Here is a 19,231-nt window from a genome sequence, read left to right as displayed (position 1 = left end):
CAGTAGTAATGTTTTTGCCATTCTGATTCTAGGGTTGGTTGGTGTGTATTTTTTAATCTCTTAATAATCTAATAAAAACACTCTGTTCAGCCCTGGCCGGTTTGGCTCAGTGGTTGGAGCATTGGCCTGTGGTCCTGAGAGACCCCGGTTTGGTTCCTGCTGAGGGCGTGTAACTCGGTTGCAGTTTGTCCCCGGCCCTGGTTGGGTCGTGTGGGTGGCAATCACTCAACGTTGATGTTTCTCTCTCTCTCTCTCCTTCCCACTCTATCTGAATAAAAAATGGAAGAAATGTTCTCGGGTGAGGATAAAACAAAAACAAAAACACTATGTTCAGCCATCCTGTATACTGTGTTTAAGAAAGAATTTATTAGGGACAAAGCATAATTCTTGAACTATGCCTAAATGATGTCTTGCCATTAGCAAGGTGGAAGAAACCACACTCTTCAGGCCTGTGACACTAACTGGTACCCTTACCCCTGTGGTGGTAACTAACCTGTGAGCATACACCAGTCACCAAGGAAATGCTGGTCATGGGCAAACTTAGTCCCATAGAACAAAAAAGAACATGCTTGACCTTCCTATTTCTATACTCAGATACATCCCAAATAATTGGCTTAATTTCAAGTGTTTTCAAAGAAAGAAAATGGTGCAGTAAGAAGCACGATTACAAAGAAGTTGGGGCGCATTGAAATGTCCAAGTACATTTGAGTAAAACACTGAGGTCGTTCCTTGAACAAGTGAAGAATCACTAAGTCTGCGGGAAGACAAGGCAGTCTGCTGGAGGAACTTCTGGTGAAACAGAAAGGCAGCTTCGAAGACGTGATTGCTACGATGCGCTTTCGTAGAAGTCCAGGATCTCCAAAGCGCACTTTAAAGATTGATGGTGCTAGTGGAGAAAAAAATTACTGCATTGAACCCAATAAAAATCAATTTTGTTATTTCTTTTTCCAAAATGACTGATCTTTACACATAAAAAGACAATGTTGGTACTCAAAACTCTTGGCTCAAAGAGTGCAAGAAGGGATGACTTGCTGAAGGGGAAATGCGCGATCACTGAAGCTTTGCAGCGGCAGACGCTTTGTGTGAGTCTGCACAGGGAGGCGGGTCAACCCCACTCGGTCCCAGGGCTGGCCAACAGCAGACTCACCCGGATGCTAAGATTCAAAATGCTTTAAACCATGCGGTTGTTTAAGTAATTGTTCTTTATCATGCGGACAAGAGTATAGTTCTCTAAATTTAAAATGATGTGTTTATAGTTACTGGTCATATTGTGATAAAAGAGATGATTTATAGCTTCTTTAAACCTGCAGCATCAGTCCCTTTTGTCTTATTCTATTTAATGAAGACATAAATGCTTCCTACCCAATGCACTGCACTCAGACTTCACGAATATCAGCTCCCTGGATCCTCCTAACAGCTCAACCAGGTGAGTTCTGTTACTGGTTCCGCCAAGTACAGCTATGTGACCTTGAGAGAGTTAGTCAGCATTCATTTTAAAATGATGGCAATCTTCACTATTCCTTCTCTGCTCTTCTTTTCTTCTACGTGCATCTGAGTTTTTGATCTATAATCATTTCCTTCCTCTCTAAAGAATTTCTTTTAACATTTATTGCAAGACAAGTATACCAGCAACAGATTCTCTCCATTTCTATTTGTCTGAGAAAGACTTACTTCCCCTTCATTTTTGACACAGAATTCTAGGTTGGTGGATTATTTTCTTTCAGTACATTAGGTATTTCACTAGAATGGCAGGGCACAGGCACACACGCCCCTCCCCCAGGCCTGAAAAGAGAGAACCTAAGGACTGGGAGAGCTGCGTGGAGAGAGCCATGTGACAGGAGCTGCGGCCTTAAGGTGGCAGATTCAGCCAGTGACAGGCACTGAGAGGCCAGGGAATCAGCACCCTGTGTCCCCCCCCCCCTACACTGGTCTCCACCAGCACTGTCCCTGGGTGGAATCCAGCCACAGGCCAGTGGGCAAATGAACTGTCCAACTCAGTCCCTACAGGCTAGCCCTGGGGAACGGGCAAGGCAAAGGAGGATGTGGAGTGTCTCTTGACTAAGAGCCAGGAGAAAAGAAGACACACAGACAGCATGGTCTCAGCTCTCTCTGCAGCTGAGAGGATCCTTGGGTCTGACCAGTCCAACCTTTCTCACCTCTCTCTTCTGGCTCCCTTCTCTAGACCTGTCTTCTGTTCATGTACCACTTCACTCCCCAACTTCCCATTCACCAGTTGTTTGCTCGTGTTCATTTCTGTTTGTTCTTTATTGATCTTAGAGAGAGAGGAAGGGAGAAGGAGAGAGATAGAAACATTGAGGAGAGAGGACATCAACTGGCCGCCTCCTGCATGCTCCCCACTGGGGATCGGGCCCACGACCTGGGCATGTGCCCTGACCGGGAATCGAACCAGCGACCTCTTGGGTGCATGGGTTGACGCTCACCCACTGAGCCACACCGGCCGGGCCCTCATGTTCATTTCTGTGCCCTTGCCCTTCCTACACAGTCTATTCGTTCTTGTCCTTTGAAGTGACCAGCCCCTCTTCTCAACAGGAATTATCTGACACCCAGCCCAAGGTACTCTCCTCACTTCTGAAATCCCTTCGAATATGTCATCCTGGTCACTCACGCTCCAATAGACTCCCTCCCACTGTCTCGGCGTCTGTCTGTGTACATGCCGGCCCCTCCCCGAACGTCCAGGCCTCAGAGCAGGAGGAGCCTTGCTCTCGGTTCGCAGTCCCCGCACATCAACGGGGCGCCATCCACAGCGCGCTCTGGACCTCACGCTGGAGAACAAGAACAACGGCAAGTTCGTGTTGCTTCCCAGGTACTCAGCAGGCCACAGGCACACTGACTGGGTGATACATTAGGTTTGTTCAATTAACTACATTAAAATGAACAGTGAGAGAATAAATGACATGCTTTTATTAACTTCTTCTCTAAGTAAAGCGACTAATTGCTCCTCTGATTGTGAAGAGGTTTACAGAGTCTAGATAGGAAATTGTCTTTCTTCATGTAAATATAATCATTGAAATAGAAACATAATTGGTTCTGAATAATGTGAGACGTCTGATCGTACTAACAGAATATTGAAAGCCAGTGATGACTGTTTGATGTGAAACGGTCATCCAGCCGCGTGGAGCTGGAGATAAAGGAACGGACGCTGTGTCTCATGGCCGAGTAAGCACCACAGGACGACGGCCTCGCCTCTCCCTGTGTAGGACCCAGCCTGCCTTGAACCACCACTGAACCGTATTTATTGTCATAATAATGACCGTAACTCTGGTGATAATAGCATGACAAAAATAGAAATGAATGTCTTTCTTCAAAGCCATCTTACTCCAAAATATCATCTTAGAAAGATGAAGGCAGAGGAGTTCCCGATGGAAGAGAGGGGCATCTGCCCGGGGTGGAGGAGAGGCTCCCTGCCGGCGCAGTAAGCATCACGGCACCGCGAGGGAACACGCTGCGTGGCGCCCAGACCGGAGGGGTCCTGCAGTTTCTAAGAAAGGCAGTCACATTCCAAAAGCCACATTTAATACTCAAAATATCAAGAAGACAACACCCTAAAAACCAGGGAACTGAACTCACACTAACGGTCTCAGGGGGCCTGTTTACATTTTTTTCCTTTATTGATTTTAGAGAGAAAGGAAGGGAAAGAGAGAGATAGAAACATCAAGGAGAGAGAACATGGACTGGCTGCCTCCTGCACGCCGCCCTGGGCATGGGCCCTGACCGGGAATCGAACCAGTGACCTCTTGGGGCATGGGCCAATGCTCACCCACTGAGCCACACCAGCCTGGCATGTTTACATTTTGTTGAGGACTTTGCCGCTCTGCAAATGATAGCACTGACCTGCGTCGTGTCGTGCTACCTCCTGAGAACTCTGCGTCCGGAGTGCATCCGCCTGCGCATCTGCTGGCTGCCAGTCCTCGGCGGGCCTCGCCTGCCTCACGGCCTGATCTGCCCGGGCATTGAGTGCAAGCGCCCAGAGACCACGGACTGGGCCCTTGGGGCCAACTCTTGACTTCGCTACGCTGATAATGGTGACCCCAACCACTCTGCCAGCTTCAAGTTGAAAGGTAACCATCATGCCCATCCCGAAGCCATAACGAAGTCCAGTGGACTGAGTAACTTCCGAGGAGGAGAAATGCTGGGACAATGACAGGACTGAGGGACAGAGCCAAGGGAAAAGTCCGCTCTCTCAAGCTGGCCTACATGAACCAGTCCCTGGACCTCTGTCCCCGGTCCCGTTGTGGGACACAGTACACGGGCTGCTCCGAAGCATTGCTGACGGGGGTTTCCGATCACACACTTTCTAAACTCCTTAATGGGTAGCAGAGGCTAAGACCAAACTCTCCAACCAAGTTTCATGAAATGAGTTCCAACTGTAAGGAAAAAAATTCTGTATTCAAAAATTGAGAGGTCATATTCAAAGCTTACGTTACTGTCAAAAACTCTGACAGTTATTGGCATCATTGAGTTCACTAATAACTACGCTTAAAAGTGCCCCATTCCCAGTATGATCAATAGACATGATGACCTGGGAAATGAAAAACCGTGAGTAAGCGTAGTGGGCAAAGTACTAGGGGAACAGGCTGGCTGGGGCTTTTACCCTCGACTTTTCACCATTTTGTGCCTGTTAGAAAAATGTAAAAACCAAAATAGTGATACCTTTTTTCTTTAATCCTCACCCAGGATATTTTTATCCACTTTATCTTCAGATAGAGTGGGAGAGAGAGACACACATTGATATGAGAGAGACACATCAATTGGTTGCGTGCCCTGGACCGGAATCAAACCCGTGATTGTTTGGTCCACGGGCCAACGCTCTACCGCTGAGCCAAACCGGCCAGGGTACCAAAGCAGTGATTTCAATTTAAATAAAGAAATTGCCATTTTGAGGCAGGAGTTCTGGAGAACTTTCTGGGGATGAAACAGGCAGGACAGTGAAGCAAACCTATAGCTATGAGACATCGGTCCAAGAACCTGCTGGGCTTTCAAAAATGTTACCTGAACAATTATATTCATGTAAGAGGGATCCTTACAAATGAGAGATGAATTTATTTACCCAAAATATATGCCTGGGGGACAATGGCAGCTGGGACACCTTCTCCTGCTTAATCCTCACAACTCGTTTTTACAAAGTACATTAAAATTAAATTTTTAAAGGACTGAGGAGACAATTAAATGTTAAGTTCCAATGTCATTATTACAGCAGAATGATTTCCTGAGCGACTTTTTAAACTTTTCAATATCTAATATTTATATTTCATTTTTAAGAACAAAATACCTATATAGATTTTAAACATCAATTATGATCAAATAAATGTAGCACATAAAAGCAGGGACTTTGACTCAATGGAGATTAAATCCTCTATTATTTGCCATTTGAATCAAAATTCATTTCACAGTTATCTTTGATATTTTGAAAGCTCTGTCTAATCAAATGAAACTAAATTTAATTAAATCTATTCTGACTGAAAACCTTTAAAGTTCCTGGAACACAACACTAGGCTTGGGGAACAGCAAGGCGGCGACCTCACGTCGGCGGGCAGGCGTCCGGGGAGAGCAGCGTCTAAGACAGCCGCGGACTCCGTCCCAGACAGTCTGAGTCCGTGAGACAAACAATGGCAAGAGTCAGAAGTCTGGACTGGGAGCGACGCTTTGAGAAGTGCTTTGCTATTCAGAGGTGAGAAATAATGAGGGCGACTGAGCTGAGAACACAATCCACCCAGAAAGTCAAGCAGCCCCGTTACCAGAAATCAGGAGGCAGAGGGTTTTGATATCCTAACAACAAATACCTTATCCTTATGAAACATGACTTTGCCTTTACTCTTCAGGATACCCCAATATTTTGCTTGGCCCAGAACTTAAAATTAATTGGAATAAATTTCCATTTGAAATTATTGGCTGAGTTTTATTCTTGACTTAAGATGAAAACATTATTCAACCACCTTATGAACGAAGAGGTCTTATTTCTCAAGTTGGAAAAACCATGTATCAATGCCCCCCCTGCCCCCCCCCACCACGATTTTCTCCAAACACCTGTCAAAACCTGAACTTCACGGGGTAGTGGGTCACCTGAGAAAGATGCAACCTGTGCTGATAATATAGATTAGAAACATCTGTAGTTGGGAGATGGAGAAACTGGGATTCCTTGGTTGATGAACTTGCTCAGAATATCTTTAGTCTGAATTCAGGCTACATAGAGTCTGGCAGCAAATTGTTTTCACCAGTTCCTACTCTCTCCACTACCACCCAGTCCTCACTCACTCAGCTTGCTATTGGCTGCCTAGCTAGCAACTGATGCAAGCCAATAAAAAAAGATACTTGAGAGGAGGTTTATTCCTACAAATCATAGAAATTAATCTAAATATCAACAATTAAATTCATGCGCCAATTAAATTATGCAGATGCTTATTATCTGTGGTTACCCGATTTACACAATTGTAATGAGAGATAGAACCATTGCTTTTACCTGCTTTAACAAGGGTATAAATGGTCTAATTATAGCTCCCAAACTGAATGCAAATAAGTCTCATTTTGTGTCCTTTATGCGCTGGTCCTGGAATCACATAAACTATCTGATTTATACAGGTCCAAACTGAGAATTTAATTACTGTGTATTTAACACCCTTATAACATTATTCCTGGACCACAGCAGTGATCATACAATTATTCTTCTTTCTCTACGTACCAGGCACCCTGCTAGGTGATTCTATAGTTATACTTTCAAAAATATGCCTCGTATAAATTGTTGTGTTAAAGGCTAGTGTGGTTATAAGTCAATGTCCATGATTTCAAGTTGTGTCCAAATAAGAACAAACTCCATAAACCTCAAATTCAAGCTCCTCTACTGTCTCCCTAATTTTCTAGCATTATCTTCAAAATAGCACCTTAGATGAATTTATCATTCTAGCCATACAGTTTATTTCTTGACACCAAAAAATATTCTGTGAATTCTGACTTCTTTTCCCAACAGCCCTTAGTTTTCCTAACAGCGTATGCCTTCCCTGATGTGCTCAGCCTATCCATTTAATCCTCTCAATCTGTCTTCTTTATTTATATCCTGCCAAAAGTTCCAACACTTTCCTTAAAGCTCAAATATTAATTTCTGAACAGAAAGTTCATTTAGCAACTCGTGCCTATCACTAATGTATAATAACCAAAGCAGAACATGTCTGAGCCCTTATTTTGTGCTCAGTACTTTCATGCGTTATCTTATTAAATCCTCAGAACAGAGCTCTGAGAAGGGTATCGTTGGGATCGTTACCACCACTAAATCGATCTTGCGGATGTGGAAACAGAGCTTTAGACAGATGAAGGAACATGTCTAAGGCCAAGTGTCAGTAGGCAGCGGAGCCAGGACTCAAGCTGAGGACTGTCTCCTACCAAACTCTGTGTTTCTCTTGCTCAGCTTCATTGGTCCCGACCGCACTCAGTGTTCCCTTGGTCGGTGCCCGCTCTCTCTAACGGGCCTGGTGTCCCTCGCTGACATGGATGTATACGGGTGTTCTACACATTCTGCTGAGCACGGAAGCATCTAGACGGTAGAGATATATTTCGATTTGGTAAGCAATGAAAGAAAATTGTGGCGATTGTGACAAAGCTGGACAGCGACAGCAAAAGTAAATTGTGGGCAGAATGCACCCATCAATGCGCAACGATGGCTACGCTGAAGAACAGGTAAAATGAGATCTGAAGATGAGTTCCACAATCATGGAATAGGCAGATACTGCAACTGAAAAAAACTAACTGAGCTTCCTTGTAACCTAATCAGCAACGAATGCAAAGTGAATGACCCTCAGGAGGCAGCGAGTGAGCCAGGCAGAGTGATGAGAAGCCCCCCTGCGCACTGGGCGCCCCCAACGCGCGGGAGCGATGAGAAGCCCCCCTGCGCACTGGGTGCCCCCGACGCGCAGGAGCGATGAGAAGCTCCCCCCCCCCCCCCCCGCGCACTGGGCGCCCCCGACGCGCAGGAGTGATGAGAAGCCCCCACTGCGCACTGGGCGCCCTGACGCACCCGGAGCGATGAGAAGCCCCCCCTGCGCACTGGGCGCCCTGACACACCCGGAGCGATGAGAAGCCCCCACTGCGCACTGGGCGCCCTGACGCACCCGGAGCGATGAGAAGCCCCCCCTGCGCACTGGGCGCCCTGACGCACCCGGAGCGATGAGAAGCCCCCCCTGCGCACTGGGCGCCCTGACGCACCCGGAGCGATGAGAAGCCCCCACTGCGCACTGGGCGCCCTGACGCACCCGGAGCGATGAGAAGCCCCCACTGCGCACTGGGCGCCCTGACGCACCCGGAGCGATGAGAAGCCCCCACTGCGCACTGGGCGCCCTGACGCGCTGGAGCGATGAGAAGCCTCCACTGCGCACTGGGCGCCCTGACGCACCCGGAGCGATGAGAAGCCCCCACTGCGCACTGGGCGCCCTGACGCACCCGGAGCGATGAGAAGCCCCCCCTGCGCACTGGGCGCCCTGACGCGCTGGAGCGATGAGAAGCCCCCACTGCGCACTGGGCGCCCCTGACGCGCTGGAGCAGCACCTGTAAAGGTTCTACCGCGTGGACGAGTGGCTGGCACTGGCAAGAGAGAGGTCCTGGAAGCTACAATGCCAGAGACCTCTGAGGTGTGGGGGGACGGACAATGACAAGAACCGCAGACTCGAAGGACGGTGTCGGGAGATACAGATATACTGAAGAAGGAATGAAAGGCTGCAGAAAATCAGTCATCAGTCCGAGGGGAAGCGCAGCAAGGTTTCCATGGTAACGCACACAGAAACTCTCCTAAGGCTGGAAGACAGAGGAGCTGAGGGCCGGGCCTGGTATCTAAGTATAAGGGTAGCACAGTTCCAGGTGAGGTTGTGGTCGCAGCCCCCAAGTGTTCTCTGGAACCCGGAAACCTGGGGTGGTGTCGCTTGGTCATCAGTTACGATGAGGAAATGTGGAGAATGCACCGAAGGCCATGGACATTTGTCCCGGGCCTCTTCACAGTGCGTCCACTGGGCCTTGGACCCGCCTCGCGGCGATGTCTGTGGACTTCAGACCTGCAATGGGAGCGCACAGTGGGCAGAGCACCCGGCTGGTCTCCTGGTCCCCACGGTAAGAGCCGTTGGTGAGGGAGGTGACAGGGAAGCCTGTGATTACTGGCACAACTTACACTTGCACAGTCTCACATGTCGATTACACCTCAATTAAAAAATGAAATTTAATTTATACAATGGTTTTCCTTAATGTCCATACTACCAAAAGGGATGTACAGATCCATACAATCCCTACCAAAATCTCAGTGGGGCCCTGGGCAGTTTGGCCCAGCGGTAAGAGCGTTGGTCCACGGACCAGAGACCCGGGTTCAGTTCCCGCTAAGGGCATGCACCGTGGTTGCAGTTTGCCCCGGGTCGGATCGGGTCCTGTTGGTGGCAACTACTCAATGTGTCTCTCCCATTGATGATTCTCTCTCTCTCTTCCTCTCTTTCTCCCACTCTATCTGAAGATGAATGCAAAAAGGTTCTCCAGTGAGGATAGAAAAAACAAAAAATCTCAGTGGCATCATTCACATTAATAGAAAAAAAAATTCTAAAAAGTGATATACAGATTCAATGCAATCCCTATCAAAATATCAGTAATAGAAAATAAAATTCTAAAATCATACAGAACCACAGAAGACCCTGAATAGCTAAAACAATCCTGAGAAAGAAGCACAAAGCTGGAGACATCGCCCCTCCTCGTGTCCAGCTGTAGTCATGAGCCCTCAGCAGCAGGGATCTGCTCTGAGAAGCCGTCCACTCACACACTGGGTGGGCCAGCCCACGGCGTACCTGGGCTCTATTATTTTGGCTACCCAGGGTCTCTGTGGCTCCAAAGTGCTAAATAATTTCACTTGCATCGGTTCCTTTGGCCCTTTTCTCTTGCAAACATCTTGACCGCCCTAAATCTAAAACTGGTTTCTCAGCCTCAATGCCTCTCCCAGCAATCTACCCCTGTCTGGAGCATCCAGAGGTCCAGAAAGACACCGAACTTTTATTTTTTGACAGCTGGTCATCTTGAAATATCACCTAGAAGTGACGTTTTCTTCAAGACGTTCTGATTGGAATGGACCTTGGCATTGCCCCAAAATAAACAGGCGAAGCCCATATTCAGAACTTGATTTACAAGGCCTTCCACGGTCTATCCTCTCCCCACACCAAGTCACGGTTCCTTTCCCTTCCTCATTCAGTGATGCAACCCCACAGGCATCATCTCCACTATCAAACTCCATCACTAGGCGGTGTGTGGTTGCTGGCATCCCTCAGTAACTTTTTAAACAAATTTCAAGCTCAATATTAATAGTATACTTTTTATTTGCAAAAGACACATGATCTTAAATATTTCAGGACTCCCTGAAAAAATGTGGATTTATCTGAGAGAGGTGACATTTTACAGGCTTGATACCGTGTTGCTTTCGGGAAAAGCACCACGCGTGTCTTACCAGGTTGCCACCCAGAGGCATGGGCATCTCCCCGATCGCAGCATGTTCCAAGTCCTCGCTGTACGTGAAGCTGTGGAAACTCTGGGACGTGATGGTGGCTGTGGAACTGCGTTCCTCCACCAGGCTTTTGTACATCGGTGTCCGCGGCTGGGCCAGGCCTTTCAGTATCACGTAAAACCCATCATTGCCGACGACTGGAACGAAACAAAACCACAGAGGTATTGTGTAGGCTTTATTTCCTGGGCTCTTTGAGATGGATGTGATGACCACACACATCCCACTTACTTTTGCTTTTAGCAGAGTCCTTTATTCAGTGACAATGACTTCAATGTAGCACTTAGGTATTCACAAGTGATTGACACACACAAGAATAACAAAGGTACATCTACACATTGGAAGAGTTCTTTTCTGACAGTTATCATAGTAATCAACCCTCTTATGGAACTGAGAGGTAACATATCACAACAGAGATTTAAGATGGTATGATAACAATAAAACCAGGAAAGTCCTTACATTTTTTAAAATGTTTACCTTCCCCTCCTAAAGCCATGTTGCCTACTTTGCATTAGTCACAATGTACACCTGCTGTTGACTTTCATTTATCTTTGGAAGGGAGAACATTCCCAGGCATAGCAGTTTCTCCCTCCCAGTGTTTCTCCTCCGCCCCACTGTAACTCCCCACAGTTGGGCATGTGATCCCAGGCCCTGAGTGCAGCTGGTCTGGCGGGTGTGTTTGTCTGGGAGGCTGTGGAATCCAGCTGAATCAGCCCTGCCCCTCCTCAGCCAGTCCTCTGAGAGAGGCGGTGTGGACCGGGTCGCTGTCTCCACGGGGCAAGCAGTCGGAGCGCTGACCGCTCTTTCCCTGGCTTATTACCTCACTGTAAATAAATTCCGTTGACAATGGTGTTTCTTTTTATGCCCTAATAGGGAGCAGCCATTTGCCTTCTCTGCTTTTTTTCTAAGCGGAGAGAAGTTCTACACGCTCATTTATACCTGGAAGGGAAGCAGAGGGGCCGCTCCTCTGGCAGGTGGGCAGAGGGGCCGGCAGAGCGTGGAGCTGAGGCCCTGTCTTGGCAGGGGGTTGATGACAGCATCTGTCAAAACTCATCAAGCAACAGACTTCAGGTGCAAACATGCCCATTACTGTATGTTCCTCTTTCCTCCGAAAATGAAGGCCCAGAAGCAAATACTGAATTCTGGGTGAGCCCTGCAGGGTTTAGGAGCGACCTGTCCTCACAGGATGGTTCCACAGAGATAGTGAAACATGATGTAGCCCTGGTCGATTTCACTCAGCGGGAGAGCATCAGCCACGGACCAATGAGTCTCGGGTTCGATTCTGGCCAAGGGCACGTACCTTGGTTGCAGTTTGTCCCTGACCCTGGTTGGGGCCATATGGGAGGCAGCCAGTTGATGTGTCCCTCTCACATCAATGTTTCTCTCTCTCTCCATCTCTCTACATCTGAAGATAAATAGAAAAATATCCTTGGGTGAGGATTAAAATGAAAGTGACTAAAGTCATTGTAAAGTATATGATTGTGTAACCAACTGTGCTGTACACCCCAAAATTACATAAAATAATATTTAACATGAACTGTAACTGAAAACAATTTAAAAACATGATGCAAAAGTAGTGGGGACATTGCAGGGGAGAAGGTGCTACTATGAGAGACAGCCAACTTGGTTTTCACCTCTTTCTGCGTCTTGAGCCAGACACTATTCCAAACATATTACAGGACTAATCCTTTGTATCCTCTTGGCAAACCTATGCGGCAGGTGTTGTGACGGCTCCAATGGTACAGCTGTGCGGAATGACAGCACCAAGGAATGAAGCCTCCTGCCCCGGCTCAGAGACTAAACACAGCCCGCCTCAGCCGGCTCATTGCACTGGCCCGGGGGTCAGACTCTGCCCGTCCTCCCTCTCCTGCCCCCCTCCACCTTCCTCCCCTCCTTCCTCTCCCTCTCTCTCCTCCCCTATCCTCATCCTTCTCCTGCTCCCCTCCTCCCTCTGCCTCTCCTTCGCCCTTGACTTTCTGTTTCACTCCATGTATGTCTGGTAGGAATGTGTTCTCAATGATGGTGAGACCCTATGTTTGATCCTGTCAGGGGTCATGTTTTGTTTTAAGGGGAAAGAAAGCTCAAAGAAATATGTTAGTTTAAAATGTTAAAAAGAAATTAGAAGTCAGTATCTGTGTACCTATGAAGGAAAACATGTTTGTGGCACAAACATTACGTAACAAGAGCAGCCTGCAAAGGGGTGGGGCAGAGTGTGTAAGAGGACAGACTGCAGTTCAAATGTAGTTCATCACAAAAGACAGTTAATTATTGAGCAAAATGATGATTCTGGACTAGAATTGTGATGGCACCTTTCCCTAGACTTTCTCTATAAGGTTCACCGTCATAGATCTTAGTAAGTGGGTTGACAGGCGATTCCTTAAAAATGGCTCATGAATAAACGACCTTTTGCCCGACGGGTGTGGCTCAGGGGCTGAGCATCAACCCTGCACTGAGGGTCATCGGTTCATTCCCACGAGCACATGCCTGGGTTGCTGGCTCCATCCATACAGGAGGCGGCCGATCGATGTCTCTCTCGCATCAATGTTTCTCTCTCTCTTCCTCTCGCCCTTCCTCCCTCTCTAAAACCAATTTAAAATACTTTTTAAAAAAAAAAAAACTTTGCTATAGATTTCCAAAAATAGAAACAAGCTGTTCCTGGCCTCCAGATATGCCCTGCTTGCCAGGAAGGACGGGCGTGCTCCGTGCGAGGTGCTCTCACAGGAGTTCTTCCTAACCCCAAGTGTCATTCCTCATCAGTCCTTCTTAACATCTTTGTTATAGTTCGTTGATTTTTAGAGAGAGGAAGGAGAGGGAGAGACATGGATGTGAGAGAAACATCGATTAGCTGCCTTCTGCATGCACAGCACCAGGGATTGAGCCCAAAACCCAGGCATGTGCCCTGAACAGAAATCAAACAGGTGACCTCTCTGTGCACAGGGTGAGGCCCAACCAGCTGAACCACACTGGCCAGGGCAGTCCATTTTACAGATAAAGAAACTAAGGCTCAGAATAATTAAGTAATGCCAAAGTCACAAAGTATGCTATTTTCTGCAAGTTTTCAAATATATTCCAGGCCTGGCCAGTGTGGTCAGTTGGGTGGAGTGGGTTCATGCCCCACACCGGGCGGGTTGTGTGCAGAAGGCGACCAATTGGTGTGTCTCTCTGACATCAACATCTCTCCCTCCCTCTCCCTCCCACTCTCTAAAAAAATCAATGGAAAAAATGTCCTTGAGTGAGGATTAACAAACAAACAAACAAAAACTGTGTGAAATCTTATACATTTGCCAGGAGATAGCATTGAGTAAGCAGAAAATTTTTGCTCCATTTGCCTTACTTAAAAAAAATTTTAAAGTTCTCAAAGAAGAAAATAAGGTAGTATAACACAACTAAACTTTTCACAAAGCACATTATTAAAATAGAGGGCATAACAGACTGTTTCTAAGGACCTGACGGCCATTTCCGTGTGAGAGGACGGAAAAGAAGGACGCGCGGACCGGCCTGTGCGGCGGACTGAGCTCCCGCCGGGGGCGACTCACTGGGGTCGCGGCTGCGCTCAGCAGAGATGGTCGGCACGCTTCTCCTAAGACTTACCTACTGTGTTTGTACAATATGTTACATAAAATTTAAACCACACAAAAAATAAAAGTCAAAGCAGGTTAAAAAAGATGTTAAAAATTTAGTAATATAAAAATATTTTGAGCCCTGGCCAGTTTGGCTCAGCTGTTGAGCGTCGGCCTGCGGACCAGAGAATCCTCGGTTCAGTTCCCGCTAGGGGCACGTCCCACAAAAAAAAAAAAAAAAAAAAAATATATATATATATATATATATATATAGCATTGAAAATAAATATAAACATATATAAAATGAGGAGCCACAGTTTTTGAGATATGATCTCAAAAGTTGAGAGTAAAGATGAGATATAATGAAAGAAACAGAAGAGAAATAACACTGTGGAACTTAATGGACTTCAAATAAAAGAAATAAAACAGTAAAGATGATATAGTTAACAAAAGTAAAAAAACAAAACCTTACTTCAACCATTTCATGGGAATACTTCAACATTAATATAAAGGTAGCTAGCTAGGTAGGTAGTTACACAATTTTGATTGAGGATCTAATTCCAGCCTAGCCACTACCCTGGATTCTCAAGCAAAATAATTATTTTAGCTTCCATGAGTTTTAGTTTGCAAATCATAAAATTGTCCTCTGCTCAGGGCATAAAATAATAGATCCATGGAACGTGCTTGAGATCACTAGTTAAGTGAACTATATACCTATCAGTATACAGAAATAAATTACTGTATGGAATATATAATACACATAATCTTTATATTATAGTGATATGTAACCATGTTTTAGTACCACATTCAGTTTTTAATTAAAATTTTAAAATTACCATTGACATTTAATATCATATTAGTCTCAAGTGTGCAGCATAGTGATAGACATGGACGTGACTTATACAGTGATTCCCCCAGCAAGCCTAGCCGCCTTGTACATACACAGTCATCACAACACTGCTGACCTGTTCTCGACGCTGCACTTTGCTCTCTGTGTCTGTTTTGTAACTGCCATTTGTACCCCCCCCCCTTTTTTTACATGTTTGTATTAATTTTCTACAGAGACAGGAAGGGAGAGAGAGAGAAACATCGATGTGAGAGAGAAACATCTGTGGTTTGCCTCCTGCATGCCCCCTACTGGGGATCGAGCCGGCAAATCTTACCAAGCAACATGGATGGATCGACAAGGTATGAGCCAAGTGCAGTAAGTCAGAGAGAGAGAAAAAAAATACCATATGATTTCACTTCTGTGTGGAATCTAAATGAACAAGCAAAACAGAAACAAACTGGTAAGATTTTATTATTTTTTATGGCCGAGTAATACTTTGTTGTATATATGTGCTACTACTTCTTTATCCACTCGTCTACTGATAGACACTTAGGCTGCTTCCATATCTTGGCTACTGTAAATAATGCCGCAATGAACATAGGGGTGCATAATCTTTTTGAATTACTGTTTTGAATTTCTTTGGAGAAATGCCCATCAATGGGATTGCTGGGTCAGATGGTAGTTATTTTTTTTTTTTAGGGAGAGAGAGAGAAACATTAATGTGAGAGAGAGACATCAATTAGCTGCCTCCTGCACGCCCCCTACTGGGGATCGAGCCCACAACCCAGGCATGTGCCCTGCTGGGAATTGAACAGGACCTCTCAGTCCATGGTATGATGCTCAATCCACTGAGCCACACCAGCTGGGCATGGTAGTTCTATTTTTAATTTCTGAGGAACTTCCATACTGTCTTCATACTGTTTACCAATTTGCAGTTCCACCCACAGTGCAGTGGTTCCTTTCTCTCCACATCCTCGCCAAAATGTGTTGTTTGTTGATTTTTTAATGCTAGCAATTCTGACAGATGTGAGGTGCTCTTTCATTGTGGTTTTAATTTGTATTTTTCGGATGATTAGTGATGTTAACCATCTTTTTATAGTACCACAATCATTTAAATGAGAGATGTGCATGTGTTATTCAGTTCCTCGAATCACAGTATCGTTATCCCGTTCGTGTGTTATTGTTCAAGAGCGCTGAGCGGCAGGCTGAGTGCGTGCTGGCAGCCTGGGGAAGCTGCCTTCCGCACTGAAAGTGCCGAGGCCGGGCGGCCAGGAAAGAGACAGGTGCCCAGGACTGTTGGAACTGCCCGAGAGGAACCAGCACCTGGGCAGAGGCGGAGGGGAGACACTCTCAGGAACCGCACGGGAGGGAACATACACCCGAGTATGGGAAAGACACCTGGTGGGCTTGTTTCTTACGTTGGATGAACCAAAGGATTTACAGAGGTCAGACATTTAATGAGACGTCTGCTCTCGTAGTGAAACCGATCTGAGCTGTCAGACTCCAACATCTTAAAAACTCAAGAGGGTTTTGACACAGGCAGAGACAAGCACAGAGACTTCCCCCCAAAATTTTTTTTTCATCCTCACCCAAGGACCTTTTTCCATTTCTTGTTCAGATAGAGTGGGAGGGAGAGAGAGAGAGAGAGAGGAACATCGACACAGCGAACATCAACACAGTGGAAGGGACACAGTGAGTGGCTGCCACCTGCTCAATCCATCCAGGGCCAGGGACAAACTGCAACTGAGGTACGTGCCCTTAGCTGGAACCGAACCCGGGTCTCTCTGGACCGCAGGCCGATGCTCTAACCGCTGAACAAAACCAAAATTTTTTAAAGCATATGAGCATATGAAATGTGAGTTGGAATACCTTATTTAATATAAATGATCAATCAAAGTTGACATTTTTCAAGGAAAGAAAGTTCATATTTCATAGGTAATCACCTGAGTCATTAAGATGCCAATAGTGCCTAGCTGGTGTGGCTCAGTAGCTGAGCATCAACCCTGCACCAAGAGGTCACCAGTTCGATTCCCGGTCAGGGCACAAGCCCAGGTTGTGGGCCTGATACCCAGTGGGGGGCATGCAGGAGGCGGCCAATTGATGTTCTTTCTCATCGATGTTTCTATCTCTCTCTCCCTCCCCCTTCCTCTCTCTCAAAAATCAATAAAGAAAAAAAGAAAAAAGATTCCATTAGAATATTTGCTTCTAATTGTACTTTTAAACCTAAGTGGAAAAAAAAATGTGTAGTCGCAAACATTGACACGTGGATGGACATTCACTATGGAAAACTCAACACAAATATATCTAAAGAAATTCACTGCCCCTCAGCTACTCTCTCCTCCACTAAGGTGACTACTTTAAAAATATATATTTTCAGTCCGGCTGATGTGGCCCAGTGGTTGAGCATCGACCCATGCACCAAGAGGTTGCCGGTTCGATTCCCGGTCAGGACATATGCCCAGGTTGTGGGCCCGATCCCCAGTGGGGGGCACGCAGGAGGCGGCCAACCGATGTTCTCTCTCATCGATGTTTCTATCTCTCTCTCTCTCCCTCTCCCTTCTTCTCTGTCTAAATCAATAAAAGAAAAAGAATTTTTTAAAATATGTATTTTTAGACTGCCCTTCAGGATATATCCCTATGTATTTTTGCCATGTATTTTTATGTGTTTATATATAATTTCAAGTATTTATGAAAATAGGTGATCATATTATTTATTAACTCTACAGTTGTTCTGTGTGTAGGTTTCTGGGGTGTTTGCTGTCTCCGATGTTTCGGTGCCAGGACACAGATCTGTGCCCGCCGGAAGCCCCCGGAGTCCGCGTCACCGTGGGCACAGTCCCCTCCGGTCAGGGGCATTCCGCTGGTTCCCATATTTCTCACTATAGCGAATATAATTTTGAGGATTTATGATAAAACAAAAATTTAATCACTAGTCCCAAGCTCATAGCAAAGCCATGTTCAGCATTGGCTCTTTCTTCCCTCCAACACCATCTGTCCTCTGCAAAGCTGCCATGACTCAGTTTCCCCGCGTGATGTCGGTGAGATGAAGCTATGAAAGAAAAACTCTAGAGGAAATTCTCGAAACATGTTGTGTTTTCAACAGACAAGTGTTCCCCAAAATTCCAGTTGCATTTTCAGTGTCATGACCCTGATGAACACTTCAGCAGACAGAGGCGAGATGGGCAGAGGATGAGTTCAGCATTGCGGCCGCAGTGGTTTGAAATTCCATCCAAACCAGGAATACACGCAGGACGTCCCATGCCTTAGGGTCCCCAGTGCCCATCAGCAGATGAGTGGATAACAAAGCTGTGGTACATTTACACAATGGAATACTACTCGGCCATAAAAAAGAAGGACCTCTTACCCTTTGTGGCAGCATGGAGGGACCAGGAGAGCATTCTGCTGAGCGAAATAAGTCAGTCAGACAAAGACAAGTACCATACTGATTTCACTCATATGAGGAATCTGATGAACAAAATAAACTTACCAACAAAATTTGAAGATAGAGAATAGACTGACAACTGTCAGAGGGTAGGGGTATTTGTGGGGCTAGGTGAAAAAGTTGAAGGGACTAAGCAAAAAAACAAACAAACAAAAACTCATAGGCACAGACAGCAGTGTGATTACCGGAGAGGAAGGGGGCTGGGGAGAGGTGGAGGAGGGTGTAGGGAGAATAAATGGTGATGGAAGGAGACTTAACTGGAGTGGGGGCACACAATAAAATATACAGATGATGGATTAGAATTGTACACCTAAAACCTATATAATTTATTAAACAATGTCACCAAATACATTCAATAAAATATATAAACAAATAAATAATAATAACATTGCCCAGTTAGTGTAGCTTAGTGGTTGAGCATCGTCCCATGGACTGGTTCAATTCCTGGTCAGGGCACATGCCCAGGTTGTGGCTTAATCCCCGGGGGGGCAGGGGGGGGAGCATGCAGGAGGCAGCCCATCAATGTTTCTCTCTCAGGTTGATGTTTCTATCTCTGTCTCCCTTCCTCTCTCTCTAAAATATCAATAAAAACATATTTTTAAAAATAATAGTCATATCTAATTTTATTTGTTACTGTGATGAATAAATAAGGAAGATTCCCTGACACACACAAACACACAAAATGTATTAAGTAAATTTAGTTTTTACTAGCAGGTACTTAATAAATACATTAAAAAGTGATGCTGAACTCTGTTGGTTTTAGGTGTGTGTGACTTTATGTGTGTTGACTTGTATGCCCCCCAAATTAAAATATAAAATACCTCTATTAAAGTATTCAATATATCTTTTGTAAAGGGATTAGAAGTACAATTGTG

General features: G+C 45.8%; 1 protein-coding gene across 1 annotated transcript in view; it reads right to left on the bottom strand.

Moving 5' to 3' along the window:
* The window catches only part of CNBD1 (cyclic nucleotide binding domain containing 1), a 196,692-nt gene that overhangs the window by 87,781 nt on the left and 89,680 nt on the right, over window positions 1-19,231 (bottom strand). Inside the window, exon 6 of the mRNA XM_036263632.1 lies at window positions 10,472-10,665. Coding sequence (XP_036119525.1) covers window positions 10,472-10,665 — 194 coding nt within the window. The remainder of the gene's footprint in view (window positions 1-10,471; window positions 10,666-19,231) is intronic.

Source organism: Molossus molossus, unplaced genomic scaffold (assembly GCF_014108415.1).
Source record: "Molossus molossus isolate mMolMol1 unplaced genomic scaffold, mMolMol1.p scaffold_m16_p_16, whole genome shotgun sequence".
Taxonomy (NCBI): Eukaryota; Metazoa; Chordata; class Mammalia; order Chiroptera; family Molossidae; genus Molossus; species Molossus molossus.
Note: the sequence above shows the minus strand (reverse complement) of the source record. Positions and strands in the feature narration are given on the sequence as shown.